Source organism: Schistocerca nitens, chromosome 1 (genome assembly GCF_023898315.1).
Source record: "Schistocerca nitens isolate TAMUIC-IGC-003100 chromosome 1, iqSchNite1.1, whole genome shotgun sequence".
Lineage (NCBI taxonomy): Eukaryota > Metazoa > Arthropoda > Insecta > Orthoptera > Acrididae > Schistocerca > Schistocerca nitens.
Window position 1 is genome coordinate 233,405,464 of NC_064614.1, and position 18,615 is coordinate 233,424,078.

An 18,615-nucleotide genomic window follows, 5' to 3' on the forward strand; every position below is an offset into this window, starting at 1 on the left:
AACTGTTACCAAAGAAAGACTTCTTGGCACAGTGAACTAATGTATTTCACCTAGCAGTGAATGTTGGTCATAATAAAACATATTTATGCCACTAAATAGTGATTGCAATGTATTAGTTGTCAATATTCTTAAAGTATTTAATTAGTTGATTAAAAATATGGTTCTTATTCTTCAGTTCAGAATTCTCACAGCAGTTCACAATTTGTGTCTTCTTTCCCAGCAAGCAGTGGTTGTTGTGTTGCATATGGTGAGAGGTGACTCATCTTGTAAGGCAAGCTTCTTTTCTTTCCTACTACTCTTGGCCCATAATTTCTCTTGAATGACTTTAATCTAGCTAAAAATTAAAGTGGAAGTCATGCTCAAGTATTCCCTTTCTCTTCTCAAAACTTGACTATTAGACTTAGCACAGTACACCATTTAGAGCTAAGCTAACCATCACAGCATAAATTGAGTGATCTCACTCTAAAACACAATCATAACTGTGTAATTACACACTGTAAGTACCAAAGAATTTCAGAAAGTACAGCCAGTAACTTTTTTTTACTTTGAGAGAATCTCATTTTTGGAGTCATTTCATTAGAAATTAAGTTTACAATGGTATATAGACATTCATTAGAAAATGTTTTAATTTTGATTCTTATAATTCTTGCATGCTTTTCAAGTATTATAATCTACTTGTACGAAAAAGGGGGTGGTAATAATATAATATAATGAAATTAAAAAAAAGTGTGATGTATTTGGAAATGAACACAGTATCTGGAAAAGGATAGATTGCTGCTCAGCATAAAGATGACCCATTGAGTTGCAGACACACATAATGAAAAGGCTATAACATATTACAACATTTGTCCAAAACTTTCTTCAGCAAAGTGCGCGTGCGCCCCCCCCCCCCCCCCCCCCACACACACACACACACCTGCTACCACTGGCAGCTTCGACTAGAGTGCTTTGGCCAAAAGCTATAATGCTTAACAGTCTTTTCATTGTGCCTGTTTGCAACTCAGTGGGTCATCTTTATGGTGAATAGCAGTCCCTAATATGATGATATTCCGACCTGGAGTTTCCATTGTTTGAACTACAGTATTTTGTTTTCCCTGCCAGTGAATCTCCAAGTACATTAATACTGCTTGAGTCTCCTCTTCCTCCCCCACCCAGTGTAAAACCTGTGAATTCGTGGCTGAAGATACCTATTTCCCCATATAATTTTCTGAAACAAGAAATTGTTTTTACATGCAAGTATCTGTTAATACTAAAGAAATGCACTATGATATGCACATGGTTGAAATGTGTAGTAGAGGAGTACATGTTTTCATATTTGCATTTCTAATTGTAGTGTGATCTTGCCTTTTGAAATACTAATAACTGAAACATCAAATATATTATTCTGATTTTCAGGTATGTTGAGACTGTGTTCAGCAGTCTGCCTTTTGAAATACTAATAACTGAAACATCAAATATATGATTCTGATTTTCAGGTATGTTGAGACTGTGTTCAGCAGTCAGGCTTGCATCAATAGTTCTTTTCTCTTACAAGATGATGGTCACTACTGCTGTACTTCAAGGCACCATGGTGTTGACTTGACAGTTGCTGAGAGATTCTTCACTTTATTAAGTAAAATTGAAAATCAGTCAATAAAAAGACTAGTGAGTAATTTTTTGTTTACTTATCATGTATCTGTTCACACCTCTTAACCCATAATCAACTGCATTAGAGATACCTGGCTAATAGAATATAACACAAGTCATTGTTTTCACAAGGCATAGGAAGCAGTTAGGAGCCATCCAGATTCATGGTCATTAAACTGCTGCTAACGACTCTGTGCTTAGAGCCAGGTCTAAAGTACACACATCCAGCTTGATGGGTACCAGGGGGTGCTTAGGAGTAGTGAGGTCAGGTGACTGTGGGGGCTGGGGTCTACATGAACACCTTTGTTAGAGTATGGACACAATATGGGACCAGTGGATCTTACTGAATCTACTGGTTACCTACAAATGCTGTAAGTGAACAAATGGTGGCATGTTAATAGACAGTTAATGTGTCATTCACTGGAGAAAGACAATGTTAGGTGTACCAAGGGTTCCGTTCTATCCTGTATTAACATCTCCGACATGAGGATTCCTTGACCGGCTGCTTGAATGGTGACCTGCAGTAAGTGTGATGGATCATGTAGTGTGGTTTTGACCAATTCATACTGTATCCGTCTCTGTATACATACATGTGCCATACCTTAGCAGTCTTGGTGACCATTGTCAATGTTTCTAGCATCCATGCGAGTGTTTTTGTGCTGTTGATAATTTCTTATGTCTTGTGATGGGGTGAGCAGAGGAACATATATGTGGTGATGGCTTCTGTCTTGCATAATCAATAGCTGATTGTGAATGATAGTTACTCATCAGTTGTTTTTGCCCAGCACTGTATTAGCAAGTGCTCTGTTCTGTGATTTGCTTTTCTGCTTTTACAGACTACAATAGTTTACGATGACCCGTGTCATCAACACATTGTTGCCCACAGTAGTTGATTCTGGTGACAAAGGTTTTCCATGAATTAAGCTACTCATAGCACATTGTTAGAATGAAGAGCCAACTGTCTACACAACATTAAAGATGGAATGTCTCATTATTTGAGCTCCCATGTTCTGTCTGTAATACTCCATTTGCTGTGAAGATATCACTTTTTTCCCCAATACAGCTGGTATCTCCAATTGCTCATGAGTGAATGTCTTTACATGTGAAATTAGTGATTGTGAAGCATGCTTAGTATATCATAATTTTTATGTAAATATATGTTTTCTCATACATTCACTTATTAGGCATTCCACGCCACATTAAATGTGGAGAGGATGATATTACATGAAGACAGCATTTTGTTGCAGCGGAAGTCAATGATCTGTTTTATTATTTAATGAATAAAAGAGTTTAGATCACTTTTATCAACTGTTATTCCCAGTTTTGGTCAAATTAGGCAATTTTCAGATTTAACACTAAAGTGTCAGGTGGTGCACGCAATAAAAATTTTATTACGGCATTACTTGCAATAAAACTAAGAACAACATGGAATATTTTGCTTAACTTTTAATCTCTGGAGGTAAGGAAGAGAACTAAGAAAAAAGGCAGACAACAGAAATGTGTAGGGAAGAGTTAGTATGGAAAATGTTAGAAAGGAAAGAAATAAAAGTTTAACCCTGTTTTTCCCCTCCATTTTTTAAAAATGAAGCTTTTGAACTATATTCTTCTTCAGAGCTAAGTAATATGGAAAAAGTGTATGTACCCTTAGTATGTGAGTGCAACATGTAGCAAGGTAGATAGAGTCCTAAACAGGGAAGGAATCAGACCAGTCTTCCAGTCACCCAGAAAAATTAAAGAAATATTGTGACCTGTTAAAAATAATCTCTGCCTGAGAGTGCTGGAAATTTATAACATCCCATGTGAGTGTGGCAAAAGTTATGTGGGCCAGTCTATATGGATGGTTGCCGATCATTGCATCGAGTGTCAATGTCACCTTAAATACAGGCACTTTCATAAAACAACAGTGGCAGAATGCAACTTGTTAAATAATTTATCTGAGTTTGACATCGCAAATGAACTAAGAAATTTTTATGCAAAGATTTAACTAGTGGTTTGCAGTGAAGATTCTCAAATCCTGATCTGGATTTCATCTGATAGCCAATGCGCATCAGCACTGACTTTGACTTAAATAAGCACAAGATCTCATTTGAACAAAACAAGAATACTGGCCCATGCTTCGAACTATTGGCACTTTGTGATCAGAGAAGCTGTTGAAATCTTACTATGTGAAAACAAGCTATGCACTTAGCAGTGCATGGAAGCGTGCTCTTGACAAGGAAAAAACACAGAGGAGTACTTTTACCACCTGATGCGATGGAAGGTGCTGCAAGCAATGCCAGATAGGAGCACAAGCAAAATCTCTGGACGTAAAGCGAACCACCTCTGTACATGCCTTCATGATGTAGTTCAACCAATTGGATGCCATTCAATGGCTATGAAAGACAGAACTTTGCCAGTCATGACAGTCAGTTTTAGTCCCTGGTGAAGATGATGGTGGATATCATTGAAATCGTGGAATTTTATCCGAGTTTGACATCGCAAATGAACTAAGAAATTTTTATGCAAAGATTTAACTGGCATCAGTGAGGTCTTATTTTAGGAAGAGGAAGGTTCTCAGTCATTTTATCCTCATGCGCTCCTTCCACAGTCCTGTCTGCGACACTGGTTATATACTAGTAGTGACAGAAGTGAGGCTTGCACCCAGAATGATTCATTCTGATAAAACACCAAGCAGAAACAAATCAGTCTTTGTAAAACTAAGGAGCCTGCAACAGTAGAGATATTTGGTGATAGAGTCCGGAAAGAACTGACACCTGGGATGTAAGTGCAATCATTGCTGTGTACTGGCAGCCCTCCTGGCTGCTGATGTACAAGTGCACCATGTGCTGCAGAGTGGCCGTGATGACATGGTGTGAGTAAACTTGGATGGGGAAGTGCTTGCTGGAGGGGAATGGCATGCAGGCCACACTTTACCAGACAGCTAGAGACATGGGACATATACGGCTTTCGAAGTTGGAAGAGCTTCGTCACCTTATTTCCAGATCTAGTTGTGTTAAGTAATTATTATGTCAATCTCCACTTGAGAAACAATATACTCAAGCTGCTGTCACTAGACCAAAATCAGTTCTCTTCACCAACACTTACTACTGTACTCAAATATACCTAATACATATCAGGGTATTTAGAGGATCACCCAATTTGAAATTGTGCTGAATTTGGGTTGTACATTGTATATATTACACTACGGCCATTAAAATTGCTACACTATGAAGATGACGTGCTACAGACGCGAAATTTAACAGACGGGAAGAAGATGCTGTGATATGCAAATGATTAGCTTTTCAGAGCATTCACACAAGGTTGGCACCGGTGGTGACACCTACAACGTGCTGACATGAGGAAAGTTTCCAACCGATTTGTCATACACAAACGGCAGTTGACCAGTGTTGCCTGGTGAAACGTTGTTGTGGTGCCTCGTGTAAGGAGGAGAAATGCGTACTTTGATAAAGGTCGGATTGTAGCGTATCGCTATTGCGGTTTATTGTATCGTGACATTGCTGCTCACGTTGGTCGAGATCCAATGACTGTTAGCAGAATATGGAATCGGTGGGTTCAGAAGGGTAATACGGAACGCCATGCTGGATCCCAACAGCCTCGTATCACTAGTAGTTGAGATGACAGGCATCTTATCCGCGCGGCTGTAACGGATCGTGCAGCCACGTCTCGATCCCTGAGTCAATAGATGAGGACGTTTGCAAGTCAACAACCATTTGCATGAACAGTTCGACGTCGTTTGCTGCAGCATGAACTATCAGCTCGGAGACCATGGCTGCGGTTACCCTTGACGCTGCATCACAGACAGGAGCGCCTGCGATGGTGTACTCAACGATGAACCTGGGTGCACGAATGGCAAAACATCATTTTTTCGGATGAATCCAGGTACTGTTTACAGCATCATGATGATCACATCCATGTTTGGTGACATCGTTGTGAACGCAAATTGGAAGCGTGTATTTGTCATCGCCATACTGGCGTATCACCCAGTGTGATGGTATGGGGTGCCATTGGTTACTCGTCTCGGTCACCTCTTATTCGCATTGACGGCACTTTGAACAGTGGACGTTGCATTTCAGATGTGTTAAGACCCGTAGCTCTACCCTTCATTTGATCCCTGCGAAACCCTACATTTCATCAGGATAATGTACGACCGCATGTTGCAGGTCCTGTATGGCGTTTCTGGATACAGAAAATGTTCAACTGCTGCCCTGGCCAGCACATTCTCCAGATCTCTTACCAATTGAAAATGTCTGGTCAATGGTGGCCGAGCAACTGGCTCGTCACAATACGCCAGTCACTACTCTTGATGAACTGTGGTATCATGTTGAAGCTGCATGGGCAGCTGTACCTGTACACGCCATCCAAGCTCTGTTTTACTCAATGCCCAGGCGTATCAAGGCCGTTATTATGGCCAGAGGTGGTTGTTTTGGGTACTGATTTCTCAGGATCTATGCACCCAAATTGCGTGAAAATGTAATCACGTCAGTTCTAGTATAATATATTTGTCCAATGAATACCTGTTTATCATCTACATTTCTTCTTGGTGTAGCAATTTTAATGGTCAGTAGTGTATATGAAGAAATTTCATTCATTTTATGTGCATGTTATAAAAAAAGTTATGTTTTAAGCTTTTTGTTACAGAATGTCATTATTGTAATGCTTTTGTATCATAATAATGTGTTACCTATTATTTTAAACTAACAAAATACATGTATATGACATTTTAAACTAAAAAACAATAAAATTGTTAACTGTAATTACAATTTAAATCATAAAACCAATCATAAGTAAAATGAATAATTAGATTAATAATGAATGGTTAGGTATTTTAATTAGTTATTTGAAACTACTCCAATAGCACTTTGCATACAGCTTAGTTTCCAAAAATGTTACTTCAGAAATCAGCTTTATTGCACATGGATGTATGGGGCTTGAAAGCTTCTTTAATTAATCTTATAACAAAGGTTTTCATTTTTCAGAATTCATTAATGATGGTCGGTGTTCTGAAAATTTTCAAATTAATACAAAAGTTGAATATATAGTTTTCAAGAACGTTAATTACACATCAAATGTGAAGTGAAATTTTTTTTTATGTATGATCATTATGGAGATATTCCCTCTAAATGTAATATACGAAATTACCTTTCGGGGTGTGTTTTTCTCCTTAAAAGTAGACTTGCGCACAAACAAAAAGAAGTACTTATTGCATTTTTTTGCTCCCTCTTCACACCTGCCAAGTATCACTAAGATTGTTTATTTACCCTTGGGAATGTTACCTTGTAAGCGAAGAAGGCAATTGTTCAGCGCATCATCCATGACTGCATTAACACATACTGGTAGAAACTTCGAGCAAGTATACAGTAGTGTGTTAGTGTTGGGAACATTGATGGAGTGTTTTCAGATATCAAAAGGGCCCTGAGCACACCCCTACGAAGACAGCCACCACTTAAAGAGGTGGCTGGAATAGTCATCAGAATTGTAACGGATAACTATAAAAATGGGTGGAACGTACTCCAGCCTATGCTAACATCTGGCCCACATCAGCCCAAAAGCAATAGGTGAAATTACTCAATTGACAACTTACCATGAACTGGATGCCATTCCTACTAAGCAGCAGCTTCAGAGAACTGTTTAAATGCAGGAAATGTCCTGTAAGACAACATTCACACAAAATTTGTCAAATTGACACTGCTGCTCCCAGTGCTCCACAACCTTTTATTGAAATGTTGGACTGACAAGCCTGTCTTTAAGAAGGGAAATTTATAAAGGTGCTCTGGAGCATATCAGTTTCATTTTCCCACATGATATCTGCAAGCTCTTTTATGCCTATCGTACCACAAGCCACATCTTGTGGAAAGGTGATTTTTACGAACAGCTGGACAGCACTGCCATGGATAGTCTGCTTAGTCCATTGGTGAACAATTTCCTCACTGAGCATTTTGAAAGACTGGCATTATACTTGACATATTGTAAATCTAAGATGTAGTACTGATATGTTGACAGTTTTGTGTTGTGGAGTCATGGTGAGAAACAGATTGGTGACTTTTCAAGATGTCTGAACAGTCTCTATGCCATCATAAAATTGACCGTGGAGGTAGAAGAGGACCAACAGTTACTCATTTTAGAAGTGCTGGTTATGAGGAATTGTCAGAACCTGGGACACAGTGTGTAAAGTAGACACACATGGACTGATACTTGCACAAACTGCTGAATCCTCGCCAGATCCAGAATAGAGGAATGGTTAGTACATTTGTGTCACTGACAAGACAAATATGTAAACCACAGCACCTCAGACACAAGAGGCAATGCCTGGAAAGCATTCTGATAAGCAGTGTTTACTCCACCAGTTACAAACAAAGTGTCACGAAACCTAACACTTGGCGAAATGACATGTCAGAAGAAGAAATGGCGGATATGCCTTTCTGCCATATATCCCAAGGTGATGGATACAATCAGTCATATATTGTGCAAATATGGCCTTCTGCCACCGAGCAGTGTCAGCAGTGTGCGAGTAGCAGCATTACTGCATTTACTAGGCAGTCTTGTATTTTAATAACCATTTAAATTTTGTGTTGAATTGTTTGTGCTCTCCGTAGATTAGTTCACACGTTCTTTGCACAACAGTATTTAGCATGGATAGGGACTCCGACTGCTGTGTTCAGATGCGGGCTGAATTGGCATCCCTTCACTCCCAGCTTCAGGCAGTGTTGGCTTTGGTCACACAGCTTGAGGTTGTTGCCAATAGGCATTACTGTGAGGGTCCAGACGGGGGTTTGTCGGGGACAGCCAGCTCGTCCGATGCATCCCCCGATCGGACTATGGCTGTGGCTGCCCGGGATACTGCCCACATTGAGGCTGACCCCTCACCCGTGGTAGAGTGGGAGGTCGTCTTGAGGTGTGGCAGGTGGTGGAAGACATTCCGGAGAGCTGAGCGGAAGGCCTCTCCAGTTTGTCTAACTGGTTTCAGGCTCTGTCTCTGGCTGATACTGATATTCAGCCAGACATGGCTGCTTCTCTTGTCCTAGAGGTTGCCCCTCAGTCTGCAAGATCCGGGCGTTCGCAGAGGGTGGGCTTACTGGTAGTTGGGAGCTCCAATGTCAGGTACGTAATGGGGTCCCTTAGGGATATGGCTGCAAGGGAGGGGAAGAAAACCAGTGTGCACTCCGTGTGCATACCGGAGGGAGTCATTCCAGATGTGGAAAGGGTCCTTCCGGATGCCATGAAGGGCACAGGGTGCACCCATCTGCAGGTGGTCGGTCATGTCGGCGCCAGTGATGTGTGTCGCTATGGATCAGAGGAAACACTCTGTGGCTTCCGGTGGCTATCTGATTTGGCGAAGACTGCCAGTCTCGCTAGCGGGATGAAAGCAGAGCTCACCATGTGCAGCATCATCAACAGGACTGATTGCGGACCTTTGGTACAGAGCCGAGTGGAGGGTCTGAATCAGAGGCTGAGACGGTTCTGCGACCGTGTGGGTTGCAGATTTCTTGACTTGCGCCATAGGGTGGTGGGGTTTCGGGTTCCACTGGATAGGTCAGGAGTCCACTACACACAGCAGGCGGCTACACGGGTAGCAGGGGTTGTGTGGCGTGGAGTGGGCGGTTTTTTAGGTTAGATGGCCTCAGGCAAGTACAGAAAGGGCAACAGCCTCAAAGGGTGCGGGGCAAAGTCAGGACATGTGGGGACCAAGCAGCAATCGATATTGTAATTGTAAACTGTCGAAGCTGCATTGGTAAAGTACCGGAACTTCAAGCGCTGTTAGAAAGCACCGAAGCTGAAATCGTTATAGGTACGGAAAGCTGGCTGAAGCCAGAGATAAATTCTGCCGAAATTTTTACAAAGGCACAGACAGTGTCTAGAAATGATAGATTGCATGCAACCAGTAGTGGCATGTTTGTCACTGTTAGTAGTAGTTTATCCTGTAGTGAAATAGAAGTGGATAGTTCCTGTGAATTATTATGGGTGGATGTTGCACTCAACATCCGAGCTAGGTTAATAATTGGCTCCTTTTACTGACCTCCCAACTCAGCAGCATTAGTGGCAGAACAACTGAGGGAAAATCTGGAATACATTTCACATAAATTTCCTCAGCTTGTTACAGTCTTAGGTGGAGATTTCAATTTACCAGATATAGACTGGGACACTCAGATGTTTAGGACGGGTGGTAGGGACAGAGCATCGAGTGACATTATACTGAGTACACTATCCGAAAATTACCTCGAGCAATTAAACAGAGAACCGACTCGTGGAGATGACATCTTGGACTTACTGATACAAACAGACCCGAACTTTTTGACTCTGTAAGCGCAGAACAGGGAATCAGTGATCATAAGGCCATTGCAGCATCCCTGAATATGGAAGTAAATAGGAATATAAAAAAAGGGAGGAAGGTTTATCTGTTAGCAAGAGTAATTGGAGCAGATTTCAGACTACCAAACAGATCAAAACGAAAATTTCTGTTCCGACACTGACAATGTTGAGTGTTTATGAAAAAAGTTCAAGGCAATTGTAAAATGCATTTTAGACAAGTACGTGCCAAGTAAAACTTTGAGGGACAGGAAAAACCCACCGTGGTTCAAAAAACAAAGTTAGGAAACTACTGCGAAAGCAAAGGGAGCTTCACTGCAAGTTTAAACGCAGTCAAAACCTCTCAGACAAACAGAAGCTAAACGATGTCAAAGTTAGCATAAGGGGGGCTATGTGTGAAGCGTTCAGTGAATTCGAAAGTAAAATTCTATGTACCGACTTGACAGAAAATCCTAGGAAGTTCTGGTCTTACGTTAAATCAGTAAGTGGATCGAAACAGCATATCCAGACACTCTGGGATGATAATGGCATTGAAACAGAGGATGACACGCGTAAAGCTGAAAAACTAAACACCTTTCTCCAAAGCTGTTTCACAGAGGAATACCGCACTGCAGTTTCTTCTCTAAATCCACGCACGAGCAAAAAAATGGCTGACATCGAAATAAATGTCCAAGGAATAGAAAAGCAACTGAAATCACTCAACAGAGGAAAGTCCACTGGACCTGATGGGATACCAGTTCGATTCTACACAGAATACGCAAAAGAACTTGCCTCCCTTCTAACAGCCGTGTACCGCAAGTCTCTAGAGGAACGGAAGGTTCCAAATCATTGGAAAAGAGCACAGGTAGCTCCAGTTTTCAAGAAGGGCCATTGAGCAGATGCGTAAAACTATAGGCCTATATCTCTGACATCGATCTGTTTAGAACATGTTTTTTGCTTGTGTATCATGTCAGTTCTGGAAATCCAGAATCTACTCTGTAGGAATCAACATGGATTCCGGAAGCGATTGTGTGAGACCCAACTCGCTTTATTTGTTCGTGAGACCCAGAAAATATTAGATACAGGCTCCCAGGTAGATGCCATTTTCCTTGACTTCTGGAAGGCGTTCGATACAGCTCTGCACTGTGATAAACAAAGTAAGAGCCTACGCAATATCAGACCAGCTGTGTGGCTGGATTGAAGAGTTTTTAGCAAACAGAACACAGCGTGTTGTTCTCAGTGGAGAGACGTCTACAGACGTTAAAGTAACCTCTGGCGTGCCACAGGGGAGTGTTGTGGGACCATTGCTTTTCAAAATATATGTAAATGACCCAGTAGATAGTGTCGGAAGTTCCATGCGGCTTTTTGCGGATGATGCTGTAGTATACAGAGAAGTTGCGGCATTAGAAAATTGCAGTGAAATGCAGGAAGATCTGCAGCAGATAGGCACTTGGTGCAGGGAGTGGCAACTGACCCTTAACATAGACAAATGTAATGTATTGCGAATGCTGATATGATAGTGGAACAAACACTGGTAGCAGTTAATATCTGGGAGTATGCATATGGAACGATTTGAAGTGGAATGATCATATAAAATTAATTGTTGGTAAGGCGGGTGCCAGGTGGAGATTCATTGGAGAGTCCTTAGAAAATGTAGACCATCAACAAAGGAGGTAGCTTACAAAACACTCGTTAGGCCTGTACTTGGGTATTGCCTATCAGTGTGGGATCCATACCAGGTTGGGTCGACAGAGGAGATAGAGAAGTCCAAAGAAGAGTTGCGTGTTTCGTCGCAGGGTTATTTGGTAAGCGTGATAGTGTTACGGAGATGTTTAGCAAACTCAAGTAGCAGACTCTGCAAGAGAGGTGCTGTTCATCACAATGTAGCTTGCTGTCCAGGTTTCGAGAGGAACTTCTGGATGAAGTATTGAATATATTGCTTCCCCCTACTTATACCTCCCGAGGACATCATTAATGTAAAATTAGAGAGATTCGAGCGCGCACGGAGGCTTTCCGGCAGTCGTTCTTCCCGCAAACCATATGCGACTGGAACAGGAAAGGGAGGTAATGACAGTGGCGTGTAAAGTGCCCTCTGCCACACACCGTTGGGTGGCTTGCAGAGTATAAATGTAGATGTAGATGTAGATGTAGAAAGACTATTTGCAAACCAACCAAGAAGAGTAAAGGGAATATCAGATTAGGAAAATGACAAAAGGGACTCACTTGCAATGCTGAGAATACGCTCCATATCCTGTACCATAGTAAAAGTCTGTGTGGGAATTACTGGACTCTGCAACAACATCTGGCTCTTGGACAATGAACAGTGTTGTACATTGGTACAGATAGAGAAGTCAGCTGTGATGGTGCTCAAGTGTTGTGGGATTGACCACATAATGAAATTTGTCAACATGGAAGTTCTCACTGTGGAGAAGAGCTACCATGCCTGCTCATTCAGAGAAGCCACTGAAATACACAAAGATGACAATGTCTCCAACAAGAAAGAGGAAAGCCTTAAGCACAGTCCTGCATTTCCGTGCCGCAGCAAACAACCACTGGAGGTAGCAAGGGGAGAACCATAGCGGCAATAACAAGACATTGGCATGGAGGGCACAGCTTGGACAACTTCAGTCATTTGTGCTGGTAAAATATCAGAAAAATCATCAAACATTGGCAGAAGAACCTAAGACTGAATCTAATAGAAATTTGTCGATTTGTCAAGTTGTCACAAAAGCCTTAGCAATTTTTACAAAGATAAATTTTCAAATTCTCGTGTGGTTGTTTTCTGGATTCATGTGATACAAGCAGCCTAGTTTGAATCCATAACTTCCTCTGTGCTCAACAGTCTTGCGTTGCCCAGATATTGTTTTGTTAACATTACTTTGTTCTTTGAGATTATGAACTAGCAAAGATTTGTATTTACAGAAAATTCCTTTTGTTAAAATGACATAAGTTAACTGGGTGGAAATATTTAAACTGAAAGTGTAGTGGCTGTTAAAATGAACCCACTGCTTACTAGCTGGTCACATTAACATGAGGATTCTTTTTCCATTTCCTTTCATACAGCTCAGTTATTTCTTCTCTCTACTACACACTTCCACACTACCTGGTATTTCATTTGTAACCATAAAAGTTTTTTTTATTGTATCCTTTCTCTTTCCTAGCTTCTTTTTCTTGATTCAGTATGGTTTGTTGCCCAGTTTTTTACCTCATCATGCTGTCAACTTAGTCTCTAGTGATTCAACAGTGAGTGTTAATTGCTACTTATTGTTCATGTGTTACAGATACTCAGCTCCATTAGTGAACATTTACTTCCATCCTTGTCAAGCTCTCCACCTGATGTTGAAACCTTAAGACTGTATTTGGTGTTACCTTTTTACCATGAATTTGATAATCCAAAAAACTGTCAACGATTACATAGTCCATTTGGGCAGGCACTGCTAAAATTAAAAACAGAAGCAGGGAAAATTGTTGGTAAGTTAAACCTACATTTTTTGTTGTCAAACATTTGTTTTTGTTATTTTCATCTTCTAATGAAGATTTTTGTATTTGAATCTCAGTTTAATACTTTACAAAAGTCAGGCTATCTAAAGAAATGACAACAATTAAGAAGTAGTAGAACTTTGTTGAACAAAACAGAACCTTGGAATGGAAGGAAATAACTGGGAAGTGATTGTATATGAAGATTTTTTTTTGATATTGACTTCCTCTCTGACTACAAGATTTAGATAACGTACAATTACTGATGTTCAGCTTTGGTTTGTTCCCCATGGTAAATTACCAACAAAAATATAATTATATTGTGTAACAGTTATCCAACTGTCTTACATGAAATAGACATGAGCCCTATGCTTAATGATTTGCCTGACCACAGAAGTGTCAGCAATAGAAAAGCTGCATAAATCAGGTGTAGCTAAAAATGGAGAAGTGCAGTTCCACAAAATCATAGATTCTGACTTAGTTTCACTATTTTGTGTGAATTTAAGAGACAAACAATGGGAAGAAGTTTACCAAGAAGAAACAGTAATTGGGAAGTTTAATTGTGCCTTAAAAGTACTCTTAAAACGTCGTATTCGTAAAATGTCCCTTGAAACAGGCCTGTGACAATTGCAGTCAAAGCCAAGATAGAGGGTGACTATGTCTTGGATCAAAATATCTTTTGCCAAGAGAGAGCCTTTTTAATGTTGATGGTTAGCTCTAATTAAGGATTAAAGTGGCACTACAATCAGTGTTGTAAAGTTCTCACCATTTTCTCAAGACTCATGTACTGTGTGCAAAAATTCAAGATTTCAGAACAAAGTCAAAAATTTGGGCTATTACAAGGCATGAAATAAGTGAACTTGGTAAGGTAAATGGTGTTAAAGTCCATGATGACTATAACTCCAAGACAGGTGGTGCTAGACTCAAAACATTGGCTACTAAATTTACTGAATTCTTTCTAACAATTGGAGCAACCACTTAGATAAAAAATTGAAATAAATAACTTTTACTATAACACATTTTTAAAATGGACTAAAAAGTATAAAATAATTTCTCATAGTCCCACGGAGATTCCTAACTCTGCACAGATAGTCTTGAAAATTTTGCTTGTAAATTTTTAATAGCTATGACAATACTTGTAAAATTTAAAGTGATAAACGTGGCTCGCATGCAGCAGATATCTGATGCTTGAATAGTTCACCTGTGTTACTAACAATTTTATTGCACAGCAAATTGTATGAACTGTTGTGTGATTTTTCCAACAACAGCTACTCTCTACACTCCTTGCTATTATCTATTGCATGCACCCCATGTTTTTCACTTAAAACTTTATAGACCTTGTCGTAGCTATTAAAAATTCACAAGCACAGATTTTCAGGTCTATCTGTATGGTGTTAGAAATCTCTATGGAGCTAGGAGAAATTATTTTATTCTTCAGACATATTGCAACATCCACACATACCTTTGACATATAGTGATTAATGATGTCATCAAACATCCTTATTTTAGCTGGAAATAATCGTGGTTGTGCTTTGCGTCATGAGATAGATAAGGCTCTTTTGGTGCTATTAGATGCAAGGGGAAGGAGAATAGTGCATTAAAAAGAGGTATTGGTAAAACTCATACTCCGTGTAGTTTTAAATGACATTTAAAACTTCGAGCTAATAACATACCAGCCATTGAACTAACAAGCAATCACAATCAGTGTACAATTTGTTCTCTTATAGAGAAAGGAGAGTGGTCTGAAATAGGATAAGTGATGTGTAAGCAACTTTGTATCTTCAATATCTGTTCATTAAGGTAAATTGCATTAAAGTCACTGAGAAGGCGAGGCCGTGACATTCAGATCATGGACTTACTTCAAACTTCATACACTTACAGTAATCCATTAGGACAACATAACGTGCAAGTAGGAAGGTATGCTACTTTGACAACTTTGAGAAAATTTCAAGAGAAATTTTATGCTTTAGTGATGAACTGGTGTGTTGCGACCCTGAGCATGAGATGGCAGTGATTGATGATGAGACTTGTATTTGGATGAACTGAATTTCCAGTGTTAAATGGCTATTTACTAATTTTAATTTTTATAATAAATATTTTGTGACTTTTACTTCTATAAGCTTTATCAAACACCTTCAGACTTCCTTCTCAAATTGTCAGAAGAAAGGGAAATTTTTCAAAATGTCAGTGGGCTTTGTTTTTCCTGAGAAACTCTGAAGATCCCTTGTATATGCAGAAAAATTACATTTGTTCAATATGGTAGATGCCACTTTAATTTATGTCTTCCATGTCTGTATGAAAAATATCGTCCTGCAACTTGTAATGTCAAAAGCACACCCGATGATTAATCATACGTTACCTTCATATTCTGGTTTATTGTAACTCTTTATATTATTCAATAAAATTATTTGCACCTTTATTTATAGGTGTTTGACTTGGGCTTTCCAAACCTGTTCTTGCAACCAATCTCTGCAGATTGAAGCATACCGGTGCAAAACAGTTCTCAGTACCTGACCTGATTGCAGGTATAACGGATTTCAGAAGTCATGACAGACATACATTTTCAGGAAAACTTTATGCAGTTGGTCATTTACTTGCCAGTAATTATAAATATCATATTTGTTGTGGCAATAAAAATTAACAAACTAACAAATAATATTCAAAATTCAATAAACGTTCATGAAAATACTCATGTCTTTTTGTCAAATTACCTTTCAGATGCAATATGTATGAAATAATATGACTACCGTATTTACTCGAATCGAAGCCGCACTTTTTTTCCGGTTTTTGTAACCCAAAAAACCGCCTGCGGCTTAGAATCGAGTGCAAAGTAAGCGGAAGTTCTGAAAAATGTTGGTAGGTGCCGCCACAACTAACTTCTGCCGTCGAATATATGTAGCGCTACGCAGGCATGCTTTGCAAGCACAAAGATAAATACTGCCGCCAAAACCTCTGCGTCAGTAAATAAATTAAAAAAAGGTGGAAGACGAGCTTTTTTCTCCGCCCCGAGTTTCAACCACTGCATTTTCATACATTATCCAACGAAGTAAATACAAATTCCGTATTGTTCATCTTCGAATGTAACAGCATTTCAATGGGCTACAAAAATCTGACTGGCAAGACTGGGATGTTTGTCAGTATGGCCAACTCTACGTTCTGAATTTTTTCCTACCTGTGAGAAGAGATGGTTGCTAATAGGAACTTTTATGAATTGTGAATCACATGCAGTATTCTCTTCACCATAAGATTAATACGAATATAAACATTTTGCCATGTATTCTTTCGTGTTTGCTGCTATGTCATTTAAATCCTGTCTGCCTAATAAACTACGAAACTAGTGTGAGATAATAGCAAACACGGAAGAATATACATACCGTGTCATGTTTATATTCGTATTATTCTTATGCCTAATAGCGAGACAGTCAGAAATGAAGCACGGCACTTGACTATATTTTTAAATCTAAGATGACTCTAATTTCTGTGCAGAATGTAATGTACTAAAGAAGCGTCTGCAAAGATTTTCAAACGGAGAAAAATTTTTGCTAAACTCTCGTTCAGAACATCATCTGTCATACGCAGTCTATTATTTGGTTCTTGTTGATCATTATCAAAGAAAGCAGCAGTGTAACTAACAACAAATAGCAGCCTCTTGCTATTGTTTCGTTAATGTGACGATTCTTTTCTCTCTCTCTCTCTCTCTCTCTGTTGCGGCAGTAGCGCGCACACAAAAGCAAGCCATGCCGCGAGCGGCGATAGGGCGTAAACACTCATTATCAGAATGCGACAAACAGTGTAGGACACAGTACAGTAATGCATTTTCAGCTTAGAGTGACGTAAACACCTATAACAAAGAGAACGGCACTTATCAGATCAAAGAAAAATAAGCAATCAATTCAAACCAGACGAGGAACGTGAAAAAGGAAGGGTACCTGTATACCGTAAATGCGGACGGAGCACCTGACGCATAGCAATGGCTACCTGGTAAAGCTTAACTGCTAAGCTTACGACTCGAACCAAACTACTGTGGCTGTATCGTCATTCATTCGACCTAAATTGTGTCTCATATTACAATGGACCAACTTTGTTTCGATTTGGAGGTGCGGCCTAAAACTTTCCTCTTCCCTTGAATTTCGAGTCTCAAATTTCAGGTGCGGCTTAGATTCAGGAAAAATTTTTTTCCTTGATTTCAGTTCTCATTTTTCAGGTGCGGCTTAGATTCGAGTAAATACGGTAGTGCTGAAAAAAATCTAAATGAAAGAAAAACAATGTGAGTGTGACTCAGTCTAGGAATCCAGTGATTACAGAACTTGGATTCTAACCACATGACTGCCACCATCACTCTGCTCCTCTTCCCTAGAATGATTGACTTTAACCACCTCGGCCATCCAGACATGCTTTCTATTAGACCCAAATTCTCAGCTTTCTACATGCAGCAGTGCACTGCTCCTCATCCATTAAAACCCTACTCACAAATTATTGATTTCCATAGGAGTTTGGATGATACTAGTGCACCCACACAGAAACAACCGCCAAGGAGCCATCATGCTCTTACAGAAACGTGTATATATATATCTATGTGTTGCCTATTATGTCGGACATCCCAACAGACGAGACACTGCTCATTTCTATAATTCTATGACCACAACAGCTGTTTGATGAAGCAGTTTCAGTACGGATGCACAATCAACATCTGAACTAACATGGGGATCCGAAATCTGTGAGTAGGGGGTTAATGTGTGGAGCTTGTTGTGGTGTGGCAAGTTGGATGTTGGGAATTTGAGTCTGATGGAAAGTTTGTCCAGATGGCTGAGGTGGTTGTGACAGCCATTCTAGGTAAGTGGAGCATCTGTGTTCGATTCCTGATCCACCACAAATTTTCAACTCTAAACATTGCATTGCTACAGTGCCCTGTGCGACTGGAAGTCATTATTTGCTTGATATCCCTTTCCCATACTGTTTCATTTTGATTCCTTTGACCCCTAATATTCATGTATATTTTTTAAAACTTATATGCGTTTCATACAAAGTCAGCCATACCAGCTGTGGTGTATAATGCATCTTGATACATTTAGGACGACTGTGCAGCTCCCAAGCTGATAGCAAAAGTCCATATAGTTCCAGTGTAGGATGTTATAGGATCACTGAAGTGTCTGGTTCAGGCCTTCCACTCAGTTCAAAATAAGAGGTCCATGGTCATTTCAGGGACTATGCTGCAAGTAGAGAGCTTTG

At 39.9% G+C, this 18,615-nt stretch overlaps 1 protein-coding gene across 3 annotated transcripts in view; it reads left to right on the forward strand.

Annotated features, from left to right (window-relative positions):
- LOC126246314 (probable E3 ubiquitin-protein ligase HERC4) overlaps positions 1–18,615 on the forward strand; it is a 248,291-nt gene that overhangs the window by 104,977 nt on the left and 124,699 nt on the right. For all 3 annotated transcript variants that reach the window (XM_049948384.1, XM_049948386.1, XM_049948385.1), the window contains exons 11-12: positions 1,476–1,644; positions 13,191–13,380. In XM_049948384.1, the coding sequence (XP_049804341.1) occupies positions 1,476–1,644; positions 13,191–13,380 (359 nt within the window). The remainder of the gene's footprint in view (positions 1–1,475; positions 1,645–13,190; positions 13,381–18,615) is intronic.